The sequence below is a fragment of the Melanotaenia boesemani genome, chromosome 18 (genome assembly GCF_017639745.1).
Source record: "Melanotaenia boesemani isolate fMelBoe1 chromosome 18, fMelBoe1.pri, whole genome shotgun sequence".
NCBI classification, from domain to species: Eukaryota; Metazoa; Chordata; class Actinopteri; order Atheriniformes; family Melanotaeniidae; genus Melanotaenia; species Melanotaenia boesemani.
In genome coordinates, this window is record NC_055699.1 from 21,148,704 (window position 1) to 21,171,952 (window position 23,249).

At 40.8% G+C, this 23,249-nt stretch overlaps 1 protein-coding gene across 1 annotated transcript in view; it reads right to left on the minus strand.

Moving 5' to 3' along the window:
* The window catches only part of LOC121628809 (activin receptor type-2B-like), a 37,648-nt gene that overhangs the window by 8,311 nt on the left and 6,088 nt on the right, over positions 1-23,249 (minus strand). Inside the window, exons 2-4 of the mRNA XM_041968144.1 lie at positions 5,800-6,007; positions 1,626-1,732; positions 947-1,095 (exon numbers count right to left, since the gene is read on the minus strand). Of these exons, the coding sequence (XP_041824078.1) occupies positions 947-1,095; positions 1,626-1,732; positions 5,800-6,007 (464 nt within the window). The remainder of the gene's footprint in view (positions 1-946; positions 1,096-1,625; positions 1,733-5,799; positions 6,008-23,249) is intronic.

Genomic DNA, 23,249 nt, shown 5'->3' on the forward strand with positions numbered 1-23,249 from the left:
GGGATATGTTTGGGTCAATAAAAAGCCTCTCAGAGAGATCAGCAAAGGCCAACCACGATTTAATTGATAATCATGCTAATCATTTATTTGGTGTTCATGGGAAAAGCATAATATACCAGGATAACAGAGGATCCAAAATATGTGGTTATAATTGGAGTCAATGGGACCGAATTGTTCCCGAGGGTTAAAGAATGTTGACATATCTCCTATTCTATAAACTTCGCAATAAAAGTGATCGTGGAATTTTAAAAATTCCAATAAAATTTCAATAAAATTATGCTTTAAACTCACTAATACTTTAAAAAAAATAAACAAAAAAATAAAACAACAAGAAATAAACAGAATGTACATGTTTAGTCCCTCGAGGGTTAAATAAATAACGAACGAGTAAAAATTTGAACTAAAGACCTGCCTGAGATGAATGATCATATAATTGAAGATTTCTGTATTTCACAGCTTTGTTGTTTTTCTGTCTTAAACATCTGTTTAGTGCAGTTTGCTCTTTCAGTGTCTTAAAAAAATAGCTTAATTGAAGCTTTAAATCCAGAATAGCAGGACAAATCAAACACACTTAAAACTTAACTGATTTGTATTTAAAACTAATTAAACACACACATAAACCCTGTTAACTGAGGAAAACCTGTACAAACTGACTGGACCCAACTCATCCAAGTAGATTTACAAGTTCTGGGCTGAACCTCCCCTTGTGGAAAAGCTGACATTTAAACTTTATTTAAATGTGTTTCACTAACAGAAATCAGTGGAAGCTTTGTTTGAAGCTTCCTCCTGCCTTCATGACTCTTCCTCCCTGATGTTGATGTTTTGGTGAACACAGCAGATGGCCACCAGATGGCGGTCTGACACATTGAATAATGTTTCATGTTTTGCAGTACAATGAAAAAAAATCTATTATCTTAGGATTTCAATGTGTAAGAGGGGCCCGCACCTCGGCAATGTCAACGTGTCCATACGGCGGTTTTCGGTGTCGGTACATCCAGACCCCGGCGAGCAGAACCATGAACAGCATTGTGATGGGCAGAAGACAGTAGATCAGCATGTTCAACACTTCAATGCTGCTGGGCGGAGAATTGATCACTGACACACACATAAAACAAAACAAAACAAAAAAAAAAACATTTTTAGATCAAGTTTCTGGAAACTTTGTTCATGTGTTTCCACCAATCAGCTGTGAATGACTTTCTGTTTAAGGTCAAATATGATGGAATAAAGTTTCCCAAAGTTCCCACAATCCTTAGTGCACATTAGGACAGTGCACACTGAAGAGGACCCAAAGTTTGTGCAATATGTATTTTAATTTTTTTCTTTGTCCATTGGCTATATTTGCTCATTCCAATACAGGATCACTGGGGGTTGGAATCTATCCTAAATGCCTCGAGGTGAGAGGTGGAATACATCCTGGACAGGCTGCCAGTCCAAAATCTTAAATTGTCAGGAAAACATCTCCAGAAGTCCATTTTTTAATTCAAATGTACAAACATTTAGATTAAACAAACAGTGGCAGAGACATTTTTTCTGCTGAATAATTAATGGAAAAGAGTCATTAATGAGAAGAAAACTATAGATGACTCGCTGTCACAAGCAATCAGGACAGATTCCAGACTCACGTGGTCCGCTGACATCAGGCAGGTGTGTGAACTTCTCGTTGCAGAAGTTTCCTTCACAGCAGCAGAAGAAGACCTGAGGACTCTCCTCCGTCGCTACACACGCCTGTCTGCAACACACACACAGAAAACTGCATCAAAAACTCACACACGTTTTACTGTGAATGAAACTTATTGTGCAGAACTGAACCAGAGTTTTAATCTTTTAACATGGTTTTGGTCTACAGTTGTCCAGCTTATTGAAGATCCTTCTCGCTTATTAATCATTCAAGCATTAAAAAAGGTTCCTAACTCAAAGGATGAACCAGTCTTTTGTCGACACACAACAGACAACTTAGCACAGAATCAGTTTTAAATGGGATCTTTTGGCTCTTTGTTACTAGCAGCCTTTCACAAAGACACTATCTGTTCCCATGTTGCATCTCTGAAAAACAGCAAAGATAAGACAGTTTGACAGACAGAAAATAGGATTTTAGCAGAAACAAGTTGATTTCTAAACAGCTGTTAGCTGAAAATTGAACATATCTCAGCATGGTGTGCAAACAGTGGATGAGTTGAGAACAAAAGAAATGCCAGAAATAAATCCAATAACAAATTAGTTTGTAAGAGTACAACCAAAAAAGAACACACACAGTATGGAAAAAAGAGCGGTGTGAGGAACAGCCAGCTGCATCATAACTTGTGGAAATGAGCTTTCAACAGAGCAGGATTAGTGAATCAAAGCCTCCAGGCTCCGTTTCTGGGACAGTTTCTGACTGGACTTTGTCAGCTGCTTCATCATGACGGACCAGAGGCTGCGTGTCAGCTCTGAAACCATTCATCAAGCTAACACGGCTCAAACCGAACCACTTTCTGGACTTCCAGGCTGCCTTCAGTCCACCATCTTTCCTCTGTTCTTCAAAGTCCAGTTTGCTCTTATGTGTTGGTGACAGTTTTAACAGAACACGTCACTTTGAAACACAACTCATAACCTCCCAGTCCACGGTCCATCTGTAGACGAGGAAACTGTGAGTATTTGAGAGAAAAGCAACTAGTCAGGTATTTTCCTCTTAGTCTAAAGTACAATCTGGCCAGAAGGTGGCGATAACATTCACTTTAACATCAAATTACTACAGAAAAACCAATCTGAGCATGCCAAGAGAGCCAGTCTCCTTTAAGAAAGACCTCAAAACCAAAACAGCCATTTAACAGATACATTTAAACATAAAACTGGGTCTTTCCTCAGAAAAAGTTCAAGTAAAATGTTTCTCTGACAAAATATATTTAGTCATTTTAGCTAAACATCAGTGTAGGCGTGGACAGGGCCGTCACCCGTGTACGATGGTTCAGAAATCAGGAACATCTTGTCTCAGACTGATGCAGAAAAACTAGTCCGTCCATCTGTTACTTCAAGATCAGACTACTGTAATTCCTTATTATTGGGCTGTCCAAAACATGCTCTGAAAAGCTTCCAGCGAGGCTTCTGATGAAGATGAGCAGCAGAGATCAGATTTCTCCCACTTTAGCTTCTATTAAATGGCTCTCTCTTAAATCCTGGCTCAGTGAATCTCTTTAGGTATGCTGCTATAGGCTGCGACTGCTGGGGGGCGTCCCATGATGCACTGAGCACTTCCCTCCATTATTCACTTTGTCTTCTTCATGTAAACATCCTATCTGACATTTGTGGCATTAATGTGTGTTTCTCTTATTCTTTCTCAGCAGGTATCCATGATTTAGAGCTACGCTGCTTGTTAACCCCCACTTTCCTGTCCTCTCCACCTCCACCTCGGACTACAATGAATTGATTTCATTTGGGCTTTATCTTTAAAAGTGCCTGGAGATGACATTGTGAATTGGATCTTGTTTGCGCTCATATTTTAGATCTACTGAGGTTTCTACCGGTGCTTTTCCAGCATCAGCAGACTCTCCCAAGAAACCAGCCATCATACAAACGTTTTATTTGTGTTATTTCTTCAGCTTTAGAGATTTGATATCCTGAGTGCTACTCTCCGTCAGTCATCATTGTGGTCTAAACAAACAGCTGTCAATCAAGCAGCATCTGGGGGATGCAAGAGGGCTACACAACCCAAACAGCAGCTTTTTCATCCACCTTTAAGAAAATGGGTTAGCTATGTCAGAAGAAAAACTGGGAGAATCAGACATAAACTATTGTGTCCTGAGCTGATGGAGCGATGTAGCAGCCATCCTCTGAGGGTAAACAGGATTCACAGATGGTGGAGGAGCAGGAAAATTAAAGCTTTATATCAATGACTGAATTTGAGTCTTCTATGTTTTTCTAATTTATCTGCATTAATAATCAGATGAATGAGTCTCAGAAGCTCCAAGGGGTTTCAATGTATTCAAGTTGATATGCTTAAACTGAAGCCCTGGAGATCATTTGAAAGTCTCTGATCAGCCTTTTATCCTAAACTTCCCCACATGTAGACCAAAGATGACTGATTTAAGACCCAGATTATCTGGGGTTTTTTTCAGGTAAATGTAACCTAAATGTTAACCTGATGAAAAAAAGATAAACGTTATGCAATGCTGTGACTGAATTCAAAGACTCTCAGAACTCTTCAGAACAAGATTCAACCAGAAAAGTTACTTTTCTGCTATTCTGCATTCATTTAGTAGTCACTTTTCTCCTTTAGCTGGGACTTTTCTAAAATATCTTTTAAACACATTAATTGCAACAGCTCAGAGAAGCGTTGCATCGCCAGCCAGCGCTGCTGTCCAAACAGCTCCAGGCTTCTACACAGCACACCGAGATAAATCTGCAGATACTCGCCCTGCTCTGAAATGTGCCTAACTGCAGAAAGAAGCCATTTTCCATCAGCATCACTTTCTACGTCTGCAGCACAGATGACTAGATCAGATAAACTAAGGGATGGTATGGATAATAATAATGAACCTGAGATATTTCATGTTAGATTTTGTCAACTTCATTCAGACAAGAGCAGTTTAGGGCTAAAAATGAGGCAAAAAAAATTCATACAGGTGGTGATTTGTGTATGAAAGCTGTTCAGAGGATCTCCAGTTTGTCAGTAATGTGAGAAAAACTGTTTTAAAAAATATTCCTCAAAGAAAGACTGAAAGATCTCCCTCTACACTGCAGAATTTTGGTAAACTGTTTAAGTAATCTGTGTGTAAAGGACAAGGGAGCAATTCCGAGCTGGACACTGTGATCTCTGATACCTCAGATGGACCTGAATCAAGAACCATCACTCATCAACAGCTGACTGAGCCAAGTGAACAATGATTACTGCGGAAACCTTTGATCAACTTCTATAATACAGAGTTAAATTCACAAATGCTACTTCAAAGTTCACGTAGCAGAAAAAAAAACAGAAGGAAACCTGGTCCAGAGTTCAAGAGCGACTTCCCTGCACTCAGATGCATCTAGGATGGACCAACACACAGTAGAAACCTGGATTGTGTTCAGACTAATTCATATTCCATATTTGTTGGAATAAATGGAGCAAAGAGCAAAAGGAGCATCCAGACTGTTGCCAACAAGTCCAAAAGCCTGGTTCTGTGATGGTATGGGGTTGGAGGCTGGACCAGAGTTCTGCAGCACTGATGTAGACAATTTTACTGAGATTTTACAGCAACTTGCTGTCCTCAAGATCACATCTTTTCCAGGGATGTCCTCGGACTTTTTAACTAGAGCCACATTCTGCACATATTACAACAGCATACCTACGGAAGAAGAGGGTATGGATACTTTACAAAAACAAACACAACCCTGTACTGTTGCAAAACTTTAGATGTGTTTGCAGGAAAAAAGGTGACAAATAACAAGTGAAACTCTTCATCACATGGTATCCTTAATGTCAGAACGTCTTTTAAGTGTTGGGAGAAGCAATGGAGACATTACAAAGGGGGAAAAGATGTACTGATGTGCTGCAGGTCTTGGATGTAAAACTGGATGAAAATTAACTAATGAAATTAGGCTGATGAGAAAAAGCATGACATATGTAGAGTTCAAACTGTCTGCATATAAATTAAATGAAGTTATTATTATTATTATTTAAAAAAAGTTATTTGCATTTTCTGCGTTATTGCCACAGTTTAAAAAAAAAACTAACAAAAAAAGCCCCACTCAGTCTGAAAGGAGAAATTAGACTTTTGATTGACCAGAGGGAAACACACACCCCTTTAAATGAATGATCTGTTGCTCTGTGTGCATTTTTACCGGTCATAGCAGTTGAAGTCGTCCAGCCAGCATCCTTTCTTCACCAGCTCGATGGAGCCTGAGTTGTTCCTCCAAGAGGCATAGCAGTGCGATCGTTTGTCTGTCTCGCCCTCACAGCGCTCCACTCCGCTTTGATTCGTCTTCTCGATCTCATAGTTGACGTTGTAGTACAAACACTCCCTGGTGTCGGCCTCCCCATGGCCCAGCCCTGCAGTACAGAGAGTCAGAGCGGTGATCAGTCTGAGCTCCAGGAGGCTTTTAAACACACTTCACAGCCACACCATCACCCTGACTTCGCCACTCCACAGCCATCAAAAACACTATTAATGCCATTTATTCACACTCATCTCACTGAAGCACAGGCAGAAGAAAAGCAAGGTGATGCCGACTGGCTGCTTGCATGAAACAGATGAGCTCTGCACTCAAAAGAGAGGAAAACTCAGTCTGGTTCTGATCCACAAGCTCAGTGAGGACTGAAGATCCTGATGAACACAGGTGAAGGTGTTTCTGATGAAAACATCCAGAGTTTACTCCAGTGTGAGATGAATTAGGGAAGAAGAAATTAATCACATTCCTCTAAAATGCTTGAATACTGAAGAAAATTTACAATCTTGCGATTTTTAAAGCAACAATGTACAAAAACAAGAACAATATGTAAAAAAAAAAAAAAAAAAAACATTGATTAAACCATTAAGAAATGCTTGGTTAGATATTTGCTCTGCTTTTATGACCTCATAATGAACTATTTTTATCTAAAAGTGCAGTAAGTTTTTTCTTCGCGGCCACATTCTGCCATAAAAGAGAACGAGAAGAAGACTTCTGTTCACAGGGTGATGAAGAGGAGAGAAGTTTCAGTGGCTGCACAGCCTAAACACATCTTATTGCTTTCCTTTTTAAACCCTCTTTATATTTCCTGAGGCTGTGGCTGCTTGTTATCATGTTAAAAATGTTAGCAGTGGAAGTTGAACTGAGCACAATCGTTCCTGATGCTTGTCTGAATGGATCAGCTGAAGGATGCAGTGCTGATGAGGAAAGTCTTGTTTCATGTCAACACTCATACTCAAACTGTGACAGCAGGAATTTGAAATGCTTTTCTAGAACAAAAATAACCATCTTTCTTTAGCGCAGTCAGTAGACATCCCAAAGGGAAGACAAAACATAAAAAAGACATTTTAACAACAGTTAGAAAACTACCACATGGTATCAAGGTTGGAACGTGAATAATCGTGGTGAATGGAAAACTGTAGATAAAGTACCACAAGTGGCCACAAAGTGGCAGCAAAGAACTAGAAACTAGGAACAGATTTGCATTTTAACCTGATTAAACTGACAAGTAATCAGTGTAACACCTGAGAATTTCATTAACACTGATTTCTTTTACCAGTGATTGCAAAATATACATGCAGAAAGTTTCTCAGCTCACAGCATGAAGCCACAAACTGAAGCAGAAGTGATGAAGTCCTACTGAGACACTCTTTCTCTCCCTCCCCATTATTCCTCTCTGTTTGTCTCCTCTTTAAACCACATTCTTCCATCCCCACCTTTAATCTCCTCACACTCAGAGTGAACAGAGAGGATGTGGAGGTGTTCAGGAAACTGGACATTAACGATTTAACACAAACACCTAAACTTCTTATTCATAAGGACTGATTCTGAATCCTGATCCTGTCTTTTAAAGGTCCTCACAATGACCACAGCTCACAGCGGTCCTCACAATTGCATGTAAACACACACCCTACACACACATCGTCAGAGTTTTAGTTGCGGAAAGTTACAGGCACCAGATGTGACCTCTGATCTCTGTGGTCACATCACCCCAACAACAGCAACATGAGAAATGTACGATGGGAGGAAGAGACGACCAAACCAGGGGAGAATGAGCAGAAGAGGTAGAGGACGGATGACAGCAAGAGGAAGAGGAGGAGGATTCAAACTACCTGAACGCTGGATGCAGACACACATCAAGCAGCTCCTGGCAGCGTTTTCTGTCACAGATGTGACAGCCAGTCTGTGCATTAACTGTTGCTAGGCAACCAGAAATGTTGGTAATATCCATGCCAGTCCCACCGGTTACAACCACCCTCAACACACATTTGAGTTCTGTCACACTGTGATGCTCCTGTTAATGTTGCATTGACACACAGAGCCCTGTAATGACTTGAAAAGTTCTCCATCAGAGTTTCAGTGGGTTTTATTTGAGGACAAATTTGTGGCTGTCTGCAGAAGCTGCTTTGAATTTCATTCAGTATCTGTGCTGTGCATGAATTCATTCAGGTGTTGTGAATTTTGAACTAGATAAATATGGTTTAAATTGAACGTGACATTAAGGCTGCTTATTTTGCCAAATAATGCTCTTGTCAGCAGTGAATGGTGTTGAGCAGAGTATCTACAGAAACTGAAGTCATATCCACACTGGGATGACTTCAGGAGTTGTTTATTCTATCATCATTTATAAACGTTTCAAGAGTCCAAAGTGAACAACCCTGCAAAAGCCACCCTTTTCCATTTTAAGTGTAGAACCTAGACACAAATCTTTTTTAATGACCCGATAATGCAATCACTCCAGAGCCCTTTCACAACACCAGCTGTCAATGTTCATAGTGCAGTATTAACATTCTGCTTCAATAAAGTTTTTAAAGAAACAAACATGGAACCAAATAATTATTAAGCTTCAGAAAGTGAAGAAATACCATGACAGAAAAAAAGACTTGGACAAAAGTGGAGCTGTCCAACTGTGTTGTTATGTGTTGTTATGTTGCCTAGCAACTCATTATAATTTCTGTAGGCGATTACTGTAAGATGATTTCCCAACATCACATAAATTCAATTAGTCATCTGAATACAGCATGTTGTTTATTTTGGGAAACCGTAGGTTAAAATGGAGGCAGAAAATTTAACCATCAACTTTTACAACAAAAATCCCCAACATGTTGATGTTTACTTCCACAGAGTAAAGTCCACCCAGTTTGGTTCAGGTTAAACTGGTGTGAACGCAGGCCGGTTCGCCAGAAAGAAGAGAGGTTCTGAGACTTGAGAAATTAAGCCGTTGCTAGAACCAGAACCATGTCTGTGTTAAAGCACCTGCACAGGACCTCCCTCCATCATTTTCATCTTTATTGCCGTTGCTTTGCGTCTGAGCATGCTCCATGTCTTCTTGTTAGCTTTTGCTGTATATTTTTGGCAACATTGCAGCACCACCTACAGGACTGATACAACAGCATTTTCACTGGAACTGTGTGGACGCACGCTTTTCTGGAAAAGCTTCATCTGTATAGAAAACTTAAAAAAAAAAAATAACATAACTGTTTCTTCGCTGTGTGGATGTGACCTGATTCCTGTACAGGAGACCTACAATACTAGTCAAGGATCCTGAGCCAGCTCTTATTTCTTTATATATTACCATGAAATTGTGCAAATATAGAGGGATTGTTTTTCTGGCACCTGTGGTCTTTATTTGGCAGTAGCTGGACAGAAATGTGGGCATAGAGGGGATGACATGCAACACAGAGCCACAGGCTGAGACTTGAATCAGTGCAACAGTGACGAGGTCATACATCCTCTCTACACGGAGCAACTGGTTAAACTACACAAAACTCAAAGTTTGTACACTTGTGAGCCTCAAAGTAAATATTTAGTCTAAACAGCTTCATTCTTCAACATATTTTGAACCCTCTTAGACATGTTTTCTATCATTTCTTTAAGTAGTCTTCAGCAATAGTTCTCCAGACTTCCTGAAGGACGTTCCTAAGTTCATCTTTGGATGTTTTCTGCCTTTTGTTCTCTATCAAGATGATCACATGCTGCTTCTATAATGTTGAAGTCTGAGCTCTGGGGAGGATTCATCCCTTCACCAGACCTGTTGTCACTAATTTTCAGTCCAGTTCTTGTGTCATGTGACATGCCTCAACCTTTTCTTTCATTTCTGATGATGCTTCAGTCAACGGTAGATGGATCAATTGAAGATCCAGATGCATCTCTCAGGTCCTGGTTAATGTCTTTGCTGGATTTGTTCCTATTTCTTCAGGACATCACTTTCAGATCCTGTTCATCTGCTGAAGTCCTGACACGAGGATCATCGATCATGTTGCTAAAATATTAAATATGTCAGTGACTCTTTCTTCTATTTAACTTTTATTTCAGTGTCGTGGCATCACATGTCTGATTATGTCTATTTATTAAAATATAAATTTACAGAACAGGAAACAACTCCAGAACCTGCTGCATGTTGGAGTATCTCGCCCTGCTTCTGGTTCTATTACTCTGGTATTACTCGGCAGACTGCTAGCAGTTAACCGTCATCAGTATTCTGGAGGTCGACCTTAGTTACCATGGAGACCTATGAGCTAATGTCACTCTGTGTGTGTGTGTGTGTGTGTTGCTTGACATTTACTCTCACTTCTTCTGCAATTTAAAAGTTCAAACATAGACACACAGACACACATGTTTGAGCTCCTGTCTTTATGAGGACCTTCACTAGCAGAGAATTTATTCTCGGGTCTTTAAACCTGAACCGGACCCCTAAATCAGCCATCTAAGGGTCAGTGCCACACAGATGACCAAGAAACAATTCAGCTACAACCAGTTGATTGTGCAATAAATCAGGACAAAGATCCAACATTTTGTCAAGAACCACAATTGACCCATTTTTTTGTGTCTGCACACACTGTCTGCCTGTTAAAGCTTGTGTGTTTTTAGCTAACAGAGTATTAAAGGAGAAGTTCAGATTGTTTTAAATTACGCTGTAAAGTGGCAACAACAGAATCAAAATCAGAACCCATTCTGATCAACCTGAAGCCAGAGTGCTTTCTTAAACTTAACTGACCCTATGGCCATCTGTGAGAGATACTGTACCCAGGTATCCCTTTACTGCAAAATCTGAAGAAACTTACAAGACAAGAAGCGAAAAGATACAACTCATACTCATCTTAGCTGTGAAGAGTCACCAGATGGGAGCAGTACATGCTACATGTAATTCAGTAGAAGTTGTTGTAGCAGGAAATATAATACAAATGTGGTGGACATCCACAAGCGGAAAATGAAGAGAGCTCTTATCAATCTTTTGGGAATTATAGGGACACCCTTCCAAATAGCTAAATTTAGGTGTTTTAATCACCTCCACTGCCACATGTGTATAAAAATCAAAGACCTACAATAAAGTCAAACGCTTCTACAAACATTTGTGAGAACAGTATGAAGATAGCCCCTTTCTTCCAACATGACTGTGCACCAACCAAGGCCCATAAATGTTATGGATGAGCGACCTCAACCTAATAGAACACCTTTGGGATAAATTAAGCCCCACTTCCACTAACGTACAGGTTGGCAGGCATCTTTTGTGTTTCCACAGGCAAAAACTGTGACGCATGCAAGAATATTTTTGGGACTCTTCTGATGGGGTCCCAGTCTTTCCAATCTGACCTAAAAGGTGGAGCTTGACACACAACTTTCCTTTGATTAGTTAAAAGAGTCATTACTTCCTGTGCAACTTGGCAATATTTAAATATACTCTGGATTTTTTTTAAAGCCACATACCCTTGGCCACCAAAAAGACAGAACACAAACTGCTGGATGTCCACTATTCTCAACCTTCGCTTCTGTGTCACGTTCCTCTTTGTTTTGATTAAAGAAAGCGTCACGCTGCTTTGATGTAACACTATTTTGTATTTTTTTTACAGTTTCTCTTTCGTTCATTTGTTTGAAATAATTCATTTATTTATCTGACCATTGATCACTATACAGCCAACACCCCGCCTACCTGGTAAAGGTATGATTAGCTGTGGGACCACAACAGAGGCCAGGATTTACCAAATCATCCCGTACTGACTCAGACCTACTGGTGGAAACGGGACTATAGATCAGAGACAGAGTACCAGGACTTTTTGTCCAACATCGGAGCCTAATCTCACTAATGTGCTTCTGGAAGAATGGTAAAAAAATTTCCATAAGCACACTCCTTAACCTTGTCAAAGCTTTCCCAGACGGGTTGACGCTGGTATAGCAGCAAAGGGTGAGCTGGCGGATTGAGAATGGGACATCATTGTATGGGCAGATGTCCCAATATGTTGGGCAACATTGTGTATCATCTGTCACATTCATCATTTGTCAACTCAGACTGGAAACAGTTGGTGAGTCATATTTGGCCATTTCACAGAGCTGTTGCTGTTGGACCTCATAATGGTCAAGTCTTTTTCTAAACAAACAAAAACATCTAACCCTTCAATGGTTTGGGATCATGCGAGTGTGACCAGATCCCTGATATTTTAAAATAAATGTAGCAGAAAACTAGGTTGCCTCGAGTGATCCGTCAACTTTACTCAAAAGTGGAGATAAAAAGTTTCTGAGGAAATCAAGTTTGAAAGACGCCATACAGAGCTGATGATGAAGTGCTCATAGTCGTGGATGCCAGGTGGACTACAGAGACACATGTTTTCACTCTTCATGAAAAACTTTCTCAACTATTAGCAATATTTGATTCTGGATGTGAATATTTGCCTCATGATAATGGAGACTTGCCATCTATCGACAGTGAAAGTGACGCTTCGGTTGGAAATCAAGGTGCATTCATCCATAATAATAAGGTACCTGAAGAAGCACATGTGGGAGATGAGAACTCTTTTGACTAACCAAGGCTGGGAGGCAGAACTGAATATTTAGGAGAGTTTCTGGATGTGGTTGAGGCACCTGGGTTGGAAAACGTATTACTGTGGGAGCAGCATAGGTCAAAATATCAAAATGATGATCAATGACGATGATGGCTGAGTGTGTTTGGAAAAATGAGGAAGTGAGGATGAGACAATAGGATGTTTTGTAAACTATGATTCGATAATAAACCCACTGATTCCCTATTTTTATTTTTACAGGGGATTTCTACCGCATTTTACCACTGTTTGCTTACATTCTGGTTTATTTATTTTGGGAATAATATAAAAACAACATATTGTATTGTATACAATATACAGTACAAAATATATTTTGTAAATATACATTATAAAAATCATAGTTAAAAGAGAAAGTTATGAACTATAATAACATGGCTGCCAACTTGTGATGCCACAATACAAAATTTGAAGAGTAAGTTTATTCCAACCAGCAGGATTAAACATAGGACTGATTTTTACTGGCTAGAGAGAGCTTAGAGAAGAAACAGGATGCATTATTAACCTTTGTTGTTGGGCACCAAAGTGTTAAAGATCTGCCAAGATTCAGTAGTGTGGCTTTAAAAAGGTAGGTCAAAATGAAAAAATAATCATCAGATACCAAACACGGGTATGGTGAACATCTTTTATCTGGTTTATAAGGGCTAAATCAAAAGTATTCAAAAACAGCTAAGCTAAACAGCTAAAATAGACCTCTCAGGGTTAAGAGAAGAGAAACCGTTTCTACCAATTAGTGGAAGTTTTTGTTTTTTTCCCACTATTTCCATTCAGCTTTTCTTATTCACATCTTCTAGGCATGAATCAATAACAACAATGGAAACCCGGCTAATAACACAACTGCAGACCAGCTCTGTTGTTGGTGTGTGAGATCATATAGGCCTGCATGTCAACACACACACAATGCACACAATATAAATGCTAATCAGCCTTCTGTGAGTTTGCTGAACAGCTGAGCTGCTGCTCTCTGCTGCTAGATGCACTCCGTCAGTCCATGTTATGCTTTTATCATCTATTGCACCAAAGAAGAACCAATAAATCCTGAAAACAAAGGTGATATTTAGAGCTTTATTCTGAACACAAACACAGGATTGTTAATTTTTCTACAGCTGACCAAACTCTTCCCAGGACTCTAGACCTTTATTACTAGTTAAGGCAGGACTGTAGTTAATGTGGCACATAAATCTGGGCTCCATATATGTGCAGCCTGAACGGGCCCCTCACCTGTAAAACATTTAGTCTGAATCAGCAAAACAAGCAGCTGTTCTGTTAGCCTCTCCAGTTAGTAACACACTGTAACCACACAGTGAGCGGATATTCATAATGAAGCAGAATTGGGAAAAGAGAAGTTGCTCTTTTTTGTTCGCTCATTCAGCAAGTGGATTAAAACTGGGAAAGGCACCAACAACTTGGAGCTGCGATAAAACAGAAGCATCGGTAAACTGAAAATCATCTTTGCTGTTAATGTTCGAACAAGACTCAAGAGAGTAAAAGTTTCTAAAATCTAGAATGACAGCATTCTGGCAGATTCTATATCAGTAGATTAACTAGTGACAGGTGAGGGTGTCACAATTGGGTATAAAAGGAACATGCACCAAAGGTTGACTCTTTCCAAGCAAAGGCTCACCACTGTGTTCCAAACTCCACAAATATTGATCAGTGACAGATTGTCAAGAAATATGGTCTTATAGTGTCTACAGAGCAGACTATTTGGAAAAGATTCTGAGAGTCTAGAGAAATCTCACTGTGGAAAGTCCAAATACACCACCATTGGATGGTCGCCACCTTTAAGCCCTCAAGCTGCACTGCAGAAAAAACCATCACGACACCATGATCAATACTGACACATGCACTCAGGAGGACCTTGGAAAACTATTTTGACATGTGTTCTGTGGACAAATGAGTCCATGTTTCAGCTGTTTTGGGGGAAAAACGCATTTGCAAAAGATGAAAAAAGTCATCAGGGAAAGCTTTGATGGTATGGAAGACATCGGTGTCCATGGAGGACCTTATATGTGTGAAGGTACCGTTGACACTGAGGTGGATGTTGATGCTACCATCAAAGTGACACCCTTTCCCAAGCGGTCCGTGGTTATTACAGAATGATGATGCCTGACTTCTTTCTGCACAGCTTCTAATAGCATTGCTTCTTACCTGCCTGCAGTCAACATCTGTCTCCTATTAAAAGTGTTTTGGGCATCATGAGGAGGAGAACCAGACAAAAACAACAACCATGGACTGTTAGCAGCTAAAATCTTTGATTCGGCAGGAATGGACACAGATTCCTCTGAAGAAATAAAACAATATCTTCAGTTCCCAAAACATTAAAAAAGTCTCTTTTAAAGAAAGTTGATGGAACATAATGGAAACATGACTTAATTCAACTTTTATCAAGTGTGTTTCTGCAGCAGAGTCTACATTTACAGCATCTCTAAACACAGTCAAGTTTGTTTAATTATTTTTTCAGAAAACTTTTAAACATCCCAGCTCTTTTGCTGATACAGGACAGTGATGATGATGATGATGATGATGATGACAACGAAATCTTGTATTGTTTATCTAGCTGCAGACTTTCTTAAACATACTTTTGTTGTTCTGTAGTTTGACCTTCTTTCTCATCTTTTGTTGTTTCTAAAAAAGCTAAATTATTGAGTTGTTTGTCTTCTTGTGTTCTGTGGCATTTTCTTCTGTTTCCCATTTAAAACAGGACAACCCATCACAATAGGATGATCCAGATAAAATGAGCCAGAAGAAGCCACAAGCACGGAGTTCAGACTGACGAATGTTACCCAACCTGGATGAAGTTTCAGTAGCCAACAAAGCCAACAAAACAATAACAGAGCTGGAATAATCTGATGATGACGATCGTTTTTGCAGACGTGGCTGCGTTCTCACGGTCGTGACTCCAGCACAGATGTTTCTGTGACGGCCACAAATGTTCGTACCGTGAGCAAAGGCCGCCGACAGCTGCAGTATTGTGATGAGAAGCGGGACGAGTGTGAGAAAAGAGCAGGGAGGTTGAAAGTGGCAGACGTAGAATGACATCTCCCACATTAACATGTCTATGCTGCATATGTGTGAGGGTGTGTGACCTCGACCTTCCTCGGCGCAGCCATGCGCATGTGAGCGATATGCAAACAGCTCAGAGTGTGTGCGCACCACATTTTCTGATGGAAAATGCCAATTATTAAGAGCCTTTGTGCAGCACAGACACAAGGGTCAGGAGGTCACACACTCAAATGCAAACACACACACATGTATGCATACAAACACACGCTAACGCAGGCATCTGGCAGGCCGACTGTGTGTGTGTGCATATGTTAGTGAGATCATGGGGCGACACATGAGAAGCAAAGCCATGGGAACTCTTCACTCACATTCACACACACATCCATACCATTAATTGTCTTTGTGATATCCTCATTGCAAAGGTCACGCTTGTTTCAACACAAACACACACACACACAGACATACACACACAGACATTAACATGCACATTTCAGCTCATTCTGTTAGTTTTTCAAAATGCTGGACTCAGAACTGCCTCAGATGGTTTGGTGTTGGATTTTAATTTCAGACTAAAAAACTGTTTTTAAATTTCTGCTGCTCTGATTCGCGCCTCCTTCTCACAGATACGAGAGCCAAGTCTCAACCACAGCAGAAATGATGATGAGTTAAAGATCATTCAGAAAGAAAAATAAAGGTCAATGCTCTGCTGCAGAGTTTCTCAACTTGTGCCCTAAATGTTGTCGTTTTCTGTGAACGACTCTTTTCACTTCTCCCAGCCAAGTCCTGGCCTCCAGCCAGCTGGAAACCCAAAGTGGGCTTCCCCTCCCAAACACACACACCTCCTCTATTTATAGTCACTCACAAGTCAGCCTCAACTCTGCTGAACCGTCCTCTCTGAACACGATAAGAGGACGAAGAGGAGGAGGGGAAACCAGAGCCTGTTGTGAAGCAAATGCCTTCATGCAAACACGCCGACACACACACATACACACACACAAGTGCCATCAATCAGTCTGGTCGGCCCTGACATCACTGAGGGCTGCAGACAATAGAGCTGACCTCGAAGACGTCGGGCCTCGTCGCTGCAGGGTCAGCAACAAAGAAACTTCTCCACAGTTCTGCTCATCGCTCACACATCTGCCCATCCATGAAACCTGAACAAACCTCCGAAGATGTCGAGGAACGAAATATTCACTGTCAATCCAAAATCAAGAATCCAGGAACTCTGGGACAATAAACTGAAATCTTTTGACAGTTTTTAGAAAAGTGACACAAAGAGGTGGGAAAGCTTTAAAGATGCTTAAAATGTCAGCGTGAAAATACAAAGAGATCCTGAGATGAGCTACTAATACAGAAACAAGATGAAGAAAAACTCATTTAAAAATTCTCATGTCTGGGTCTGAAACATAAAATCTCAAAAGAAAACAGGCAGAGCCAAATCCAGTTCCGACATTCAATAAGTTGCACATTCATAAACAAGGAAATAAAAACTTGTTTTTTTGGTTTCAGTTCTCTCGGAAGATGCAGCTCATGTCATTTTTACACAGGAAAAAGCAGCTGATCGGCCTGAGAGGTCAGATGGTTTTTAACTATCTTTTTTTCATTATGTAATTATTAACAGCAGCGTTTAAAAGCACAACTCACTGACGTGAAGATGTGATCAGGGATAACATGCAGACTGGTGGAAAACCTGCTGGTGGCCTTACTGATGAAAAAGTAGTGGAACAAACATCATTACAACTTTACAGAGTCAAAAAAACTATCAGCTTTTAACATTGTGAGGAATTTCTTTGCTCTCTGGCTCTCCCTACAACTGTGGGATGCAACACTATTGGAAAGACTCCATCTGAGCCCTGCACATGCACAACCACACACAGTGAATTTGTCATCATCCCAAGAAGCTGTATCTCAACTCGTCTCAGTAGTTTTATTACAGAAATTAACCACAGCTTCAATCTTCTCTTATTTACAGGCCAAACAGAGCAGAACGAGGTGTTTTTAAGGATCTTGTTCTTTTCAAACATCAGCAACTTCACCAACACAAACCAGCAAAGCGAACACAACACAACAAAACTTTTAGCAAAGAAACCTGATTCAGACTCATTTCCGTGAGGGCTACACTGTAGTGGCTGTAATACAGTAGAAGAAATAGTCGTAACAGAAAACCTGGACAAGGAAAAAACAACTGTGGTGGACATCTACAAGAGGCAAGCAGAAAGCTCTTCTTCAGGAATCCCTTTCATCTCTGGGAATATCTGGGATGTTATCTCATATCTGGGAAGATGCCGATCAGTCATGTGACTTTATTATTGCAGACCATATCTTTATAACTTCTATTCAACTTTTCTTATGTACGTTTCAATGGAACAACAATGGAAACCAGACTTTAGGGGTCTGCAGCTAAAAAAAAAACCAAAACATTGTGTATGGACAACAGAAATGACATCACGCCATGATGTAACTGCATATTATGAAGCACAGTGTCACAAATTACATGAAGGCATTAAATGTAGGAAATCCTATGAGCTGCTCCTGGTGTGGAGCAGATTTTGACTAGTCCAAAGGAACCACTGAATCTACTCAGTAAGGTTCTGGAACCTCTCTGATTCCTTCATGACTGTGGTTTCACTTTCCACTGGTCACAGGAGAGGTTTTTTATGAGTTCTTGAGCAGAACAAAAGCATTTCACCTCACAGCTGATGTTGAATCAGACCTCTGCTCTGAAAGTTAGGTTTCATTCTCCTCTGAAAGCTGCAGCTCTTTGCAGCTCACAGGTTGATAAATGTACGGACGTCAGCCAGACGTCACACTGCAGACGGCTACCACATGAACAAGCGAGCAGATGGCTGCTGGTTAACCAACGACCTGCAAAAAGCGTGGATGTACACAGCAAAGCTGTGATGACATGAAGAACATGAAAGGCATTCACTTGGAGCGGGATGGCAGAGAATTCAGACAAGATGCTGGACCAAAGGTCCAGGACAGCTGAGAGAGCTGCCCACATTAAGGGACCAACATCACAGCGTGTATTGCTGTTGTCCTGACAACATCTGCCCCCCCCTCGTCCAGTCAGGTCCGAGCCGACAGGATACACACTCTCAACCCTCCTACATCAACACTCATTCCTCTGCTGCTTCAGAGAGAGGAGACAAATGAGTGGGGGGAGGGGGCGACCCCAGGGAGCTTGTCTATGAAAGACACCCCTCTCCCCATCTGTCACAGCAGGCTGTGAACTTTACAGCCCTCCAAATACAATGCAGACCAACACTCTGCCTTTTACTGCCGTTCCTCTGCACCCATGTCTGATTGGACACGCCCCCACAGAGCTGGATACACCCCCTCCCCAGCATGTGTCTGTTCTTAAGTTTTTCAGCTTTAAGCCTAAAGTGCACGAGACAGATAACATTTTATCTGACTAAATATGGACAAAATACTTCATGTTTTCTTTTTTTAGACTAGACAAGTCGAATGACTTGTTGTTGTTACAGTCTTTGTGTACCTCAAACACGACCTGCAAAGACACTTCCCTTTGTCATGGTTTTATAATCAACAAAGATGAAGCTCTTTCCCAGTTTAATACCAGCTTTATGTTGAATTGCTCAAGAGAAATAAATGTGTATTCAGCCCAGAGAAAAGACAGCATCTAATACGGATTGTGTAATTCAGCTCAGCAATGGTTAGGAAATGTGTCTGTCCCCTGCGTCATGTCGGTTACCAAAAACCCAGTTGGATATTCCCCAGAATAGTTTTTGTACAGTTAGTAAAACTCTGCAACACAGGTCCTAAATTAAACCAGAAATCTAACTGGGTCTCTTTTTGGAACCGGCGTTCTAACATTTTATCCAACCCATCGAGACGTCCTGCCTATGCCTGACTAGCTATATTTGGTGTAAGGACACGGCCATAAATCCATGTTACCCTCAAGTCCGTGTTTAACAGCTGTACCTCGTCAGCTGTTTTTTCATACTTATGTGGATTAATGATCTTTAAACATGAAAAATACCTGCTGTATTCTTTTCTAATGTGCTAGCACAGATCAGCAGATATACCTATAAATTGAGCCTAGAGTAGGATGTTTTGACAAGGTAGCACGTTCCAACAGGACACCAGCATCTGATCAGAACTCTCACCGAACGGATCAGCTCTGGAGACGAAGACACAGCAGAGTCAGAGTTTGAAATAACTTCTGACACCGGATCAGTCAAAACCTCTCGCCTGTCTGTCATAGGTGTTTTTTGTAAGTTTTGAAGCCAATTACGTTATTTTAAATATGTATATTACTTACTGAGTAGTTATTATTTGGATGAGAAAAACATTTCATATAGATGCTGAGACTTCCTGCAATGATGTAGCAATTTCTCTGTTCTACCACTAGAAATAGTTAGAGCCGTTCTTATATTTCAGAGCATTTCTAAATAAAAGTACAAGCTAGCTAATTCCACACTTGTCATGGAAATGTTCTCATGCACTAAATACATACATAAATCTGAATGATTGCTAATAAAGCCTCCGCTTAAAAAGTAACTCGAATCCTACTTTTTTGACCAGATGTGACCCATATCTGATCTTTTAATTACAGTTTAAATCCAAACCCAGGTCACTTTCTTATGTGGTACTATATCAAATACATAGCCGATCTTTGTCAAAGCGACCTCAGTATGAACGGTCATCCAACTTTTACGCCACTGAAGTGAGAGAAAGGTGTGAAAATAAACAGTGGCAGAACAATGCTTTATTATCTTTTTTGGCTCTGGTGGCACAACACTTTCAAAACTGATACATAACGTGTAGCATCCAAATGTACCGCCATAAACACAGCATGCCACATGTGACTTCACGTCTTCCTCTGTGCATGCGGGCCACCTCAGTTAAACACCTGAGTACGATGAAGGTTGCATTTAAATGATAATGTGACCAACCGTGCAAATAACATCTGACTTGAGCATTAAGACCTGCAGTGTGAACGTAGTCCAAACGAGGGCCTGGCACCAGTCTTACCAGGACTCTGATGACACCAGGGGGGGTTCAGTGATGTTCAGAACCTGGAAGCAACTTCATGTTGGATGTAAATATCACAGAAAATAAGAAAACTGAAACCCAAAGAAAATCAGCCAAATACTAAGTGCACAAAGATTAAAAAAGACAAATCCAAATGTGTCAGAACTTCCTTCTTCTCCTCCCATTAGTCACCAGTCACCAGTGCAGTACACATGCAGCAGCCCAGCAGGAAGATGCTGAAGCAGTCATTACTCAGGTTCTGCTGGTGTAGGAACTTTACAACTTTGTGGTGGTGCTACTACATAAGTACAGGATGTGACTATTTCCTGCAGCCGAGGAGTAAATGAATGGAAGAAAAAGGAGCTGTTGCAGAGTCCCTGCATTATTTTGACCAAAACATGTCAGACATTTCATTAAGAGCTCAGAAAACTAAGTTAGTGAGTGGAAACAGGAGCAGTGTGTTGTTGTTACATAGTAAGTGAGGATGGATGACACCGAGTTGCACTGAATCATAATTAAATCCTTAGGCCAGTGAAGATTCAGAGCTCTGTAGACATCCCATAATGCTCTGTGCTGGGATTTGAGTTGTGAAGCTTTCATATCTTTGACACTTTGATTCTCCTCCTGCCTCCTGGTGGATCGCTCATAGCTGCTTATAATCAAATGTGAGTGCTGCCTTCCTCTGAAAACAAACCTCCTTCAAACTGAAGATATTTTTATCTGAAGCGTCTCCACTTCACTCCACCATGGCTTCAGCTCACAGCCATCCAGAAGCCTCACAGCACGGCTGCAGGAAGCTGTCAGAGCTTCAACTGTCTCACGACGCTCTCTCTGCAGATCGTTTGTGTTTGTGAAATTACGTTTTCAGCCTGAGGTTCAGCCTCCTCCTGCTCTCTGGTTTCATCGATCAGGGTCACAGGAATGTCAGAGGACTTTTACCATGAGTTCATCAGGCCGCTCAAATATGTGAATACAGGCAGCTTAATGTCGATAATCTGAGACTTTGAACTAATCTGTCAATTAGAGAAATTTTTTACACATGATGCATTTCATGTTCATGTGAAATATTCTGTAATAAGAGCTGCTGTAACGAGTGAATTTCTCCACTGTGAGATTAATAAAGTCCAATCTAATCTAATCTCTAAAATATGGTCGGAAATATATCAGACATGGCAGCATTTTGCAGGATTTTCCTTCATTTCTGCACATGAATGTTAATAAATGTGTCGATGAACTGAACAGACTGCAGACATTTGCTGTTTGGAAGCTGGATGAAGTAGGAGGAATCCAACGCTCCAATTCTCCCTCTGGATCTGCTGCTGACCCTGTGCTTCCCCCTTCCTCCTCGTCCTCCTTCTCCTCCTCCTCCTCCTCCTCAACAATCCCACTCCCCCTCCTCTTGACCCTGTGTCATCAATCTTATGGAAAGCAGTGAGGGAAAAGGAAAAAAAAAAACCTGGCCCTTTAAATCTTGCCCGTAGCTAAGAGACCCATCCCCCATCATGCACCCCTTCCTCGCTCCCCTTCATCAGCCTCCTCTGCTGGTGTTCAGGCCCTGCAGGGAGTCGTAGCAACTCTCTCTGCTTTCTGTTTCACAACAACAAAACTGAAAATATGATCTCCTAGTTTGCAATGTGAGCACTACCATTGGGTCGGCAGGGTTTAGCCCAAATATCTAGAATGGCATCATACAAGTGCAGCGACAACAAATATGGCGCAATGTTTACATAGGAAAAAAAAAATTATTTATATTTTAGATTTTGACATGCACAATGCCTGCTAGTTCGTAAAATGAGGTGTTTTCATGTCTTTTATTTTGAACCTTTTGACCGTCAAAATGCTCAATAATTCATTTTCTAAAATAAAAACATTCTATCCACCAAAGTCCCGTACTGTTTTGCTGCTGTTATTTTTCAAGTCTTCCCTGAAACGTCACGTAACCCCAACATGGTTCAAGCATATGCAGAAACAACATCCACTACAAAAAGATTGACATGAGTGTAGACACGATTATTTTTCCTGCTGATGTGATTGTGAAAAGGTTTAAACCACCAATCTGGATCGGAATGAAAATTCTTTCTGATCAAGGCCGATCAGATCAGCTGACATGTTTACATGACACATTTTTACTGTGACTAGACGTTAGATCAGACTAAAAGTGCTCCACATAAACGCAGCTACTGATACAATAGTGAGGAATGTTTGTAGTTCCAGATCTGACCAGACCTTACTGGTGTTTGCTGATATCTTTTTCTGATTATCTGTTCAACATCAAGCGACTGGTGAAGTAAAACAACTGAAATCTTGTTTGCTTGCTTTTGTTGCAAGAAGACAAGTTTTTCTGTCCCCCAATCAAGGGACTGTATGGTGTGGTGACAGTAGCTCTGCCCTAACTGTTCTCCTATGGACATACAACTGAAGAGTCCAGAAATGGTGGGTTCGGTTTGCTTGTATGGTCTCCTTTTATAATGGAAACACACAAAATAGCTTACCATACCGTTCAGTAGAAACATAACAGTAGACCAGCGCTGCATTCACAGCTTCAACAAACATCATGCAGACTCACACCAACGTGTGTAGAGCCACCGTGTGTGGGATAAACAAGCAGCACTCCAACACACCACAAAGACCACAGCCATCTGCCAGCTCTGACATACCAACACCTGCACCATAGAACAGAACTCTCCAGAACACAGCGATACTGGGTCTAGATTATTCAACAAGGAAAACCAGAACACTGCCCACGTTAAAAAACAAATTAAACAGCATTTGCTTGTTATCACACTGTTA